We start from the raw sequence: 600 nt of genomic DNA on the forward strand, positions 1-600 counted from the left end.
AATTATATATCATTCTTTTCCAGAAATAGGTCATATCTTGAATTTATTAAGATATTACTTCAAAAAAGTTAATTCAGAGAAAGATCAACCAAATATCATTAATCATTTCTTTTTAAAAAGGGATCATTATAATACTTCATCAAGATCTAATTTTTTGAATGAATGTTTTATTGGAAATAAAGAAGATAAAAATGAACAAGAACAAGAACAAGATGAAGAAGATGATATATTTATTAATATTATTACATCAAAAAGTCCTAATGGAAAGGAAAAGAAAAGTAAAGTAATTCATCAAAAAGTTTATGATGTTAATATGGAATCTTCTATTATTGATCATAAATTATTAGAAAAAGAAAATATGAATTCTAATATGATCATTTTTCATTATATTAAAGTTCAAATTAATAATAATCATATTATTATGGAAAATAATCTTGAAAATAATCTTGTTATATGTAAATTTGAGATTCTTGAAATAATTCTACAAGCTCTTAAATCTCTTTTAAAAGCATTTGGAAATGAATTCTTATTAAGTATGGGGATATAATTTGATAATACCAAATTAATTTTAGATCAAGTTTATTAGAGAAGTTATTTGAT

General features: G+C 20.5%; 1 protein-coding gene across 1 annotated transcript; it reads left to right on the forward strand.

Moving 5' to 3' along the window:
* Positions 1 to 313: 313 nt before the first annotated feature.
* Chro.40121 (hypothetical protein) lies at positions 314 to 547 on the forward strand. Its single annotated transcript, XM_659756.1, has 1 exon — positions 314 to 547. One exon carries the CDS (start codon positions 314 to 316, stop codon positions 545 to 547), a length of 234 nt encoding a protein of 77 aa, XP_664848.1.
* The last annotated feature ends 53 nt before the right edge of the window (positions 548 to 600 follow it).

Source organism: Cryptosporidium hominis (assembly GCF_000006425.1).
Source record: "Cryptosporidium hominis TU502 chromosome 4 CHRO014056, whole genome shotgun sequence".
Classification (NCBI taxonomy): Eukaryota; Apicomplexa; class Conoidasida; order Eucoccidiorida; family Cryptosporidiidae; genus Cryptosporidium; species Cryptosporidium hominis.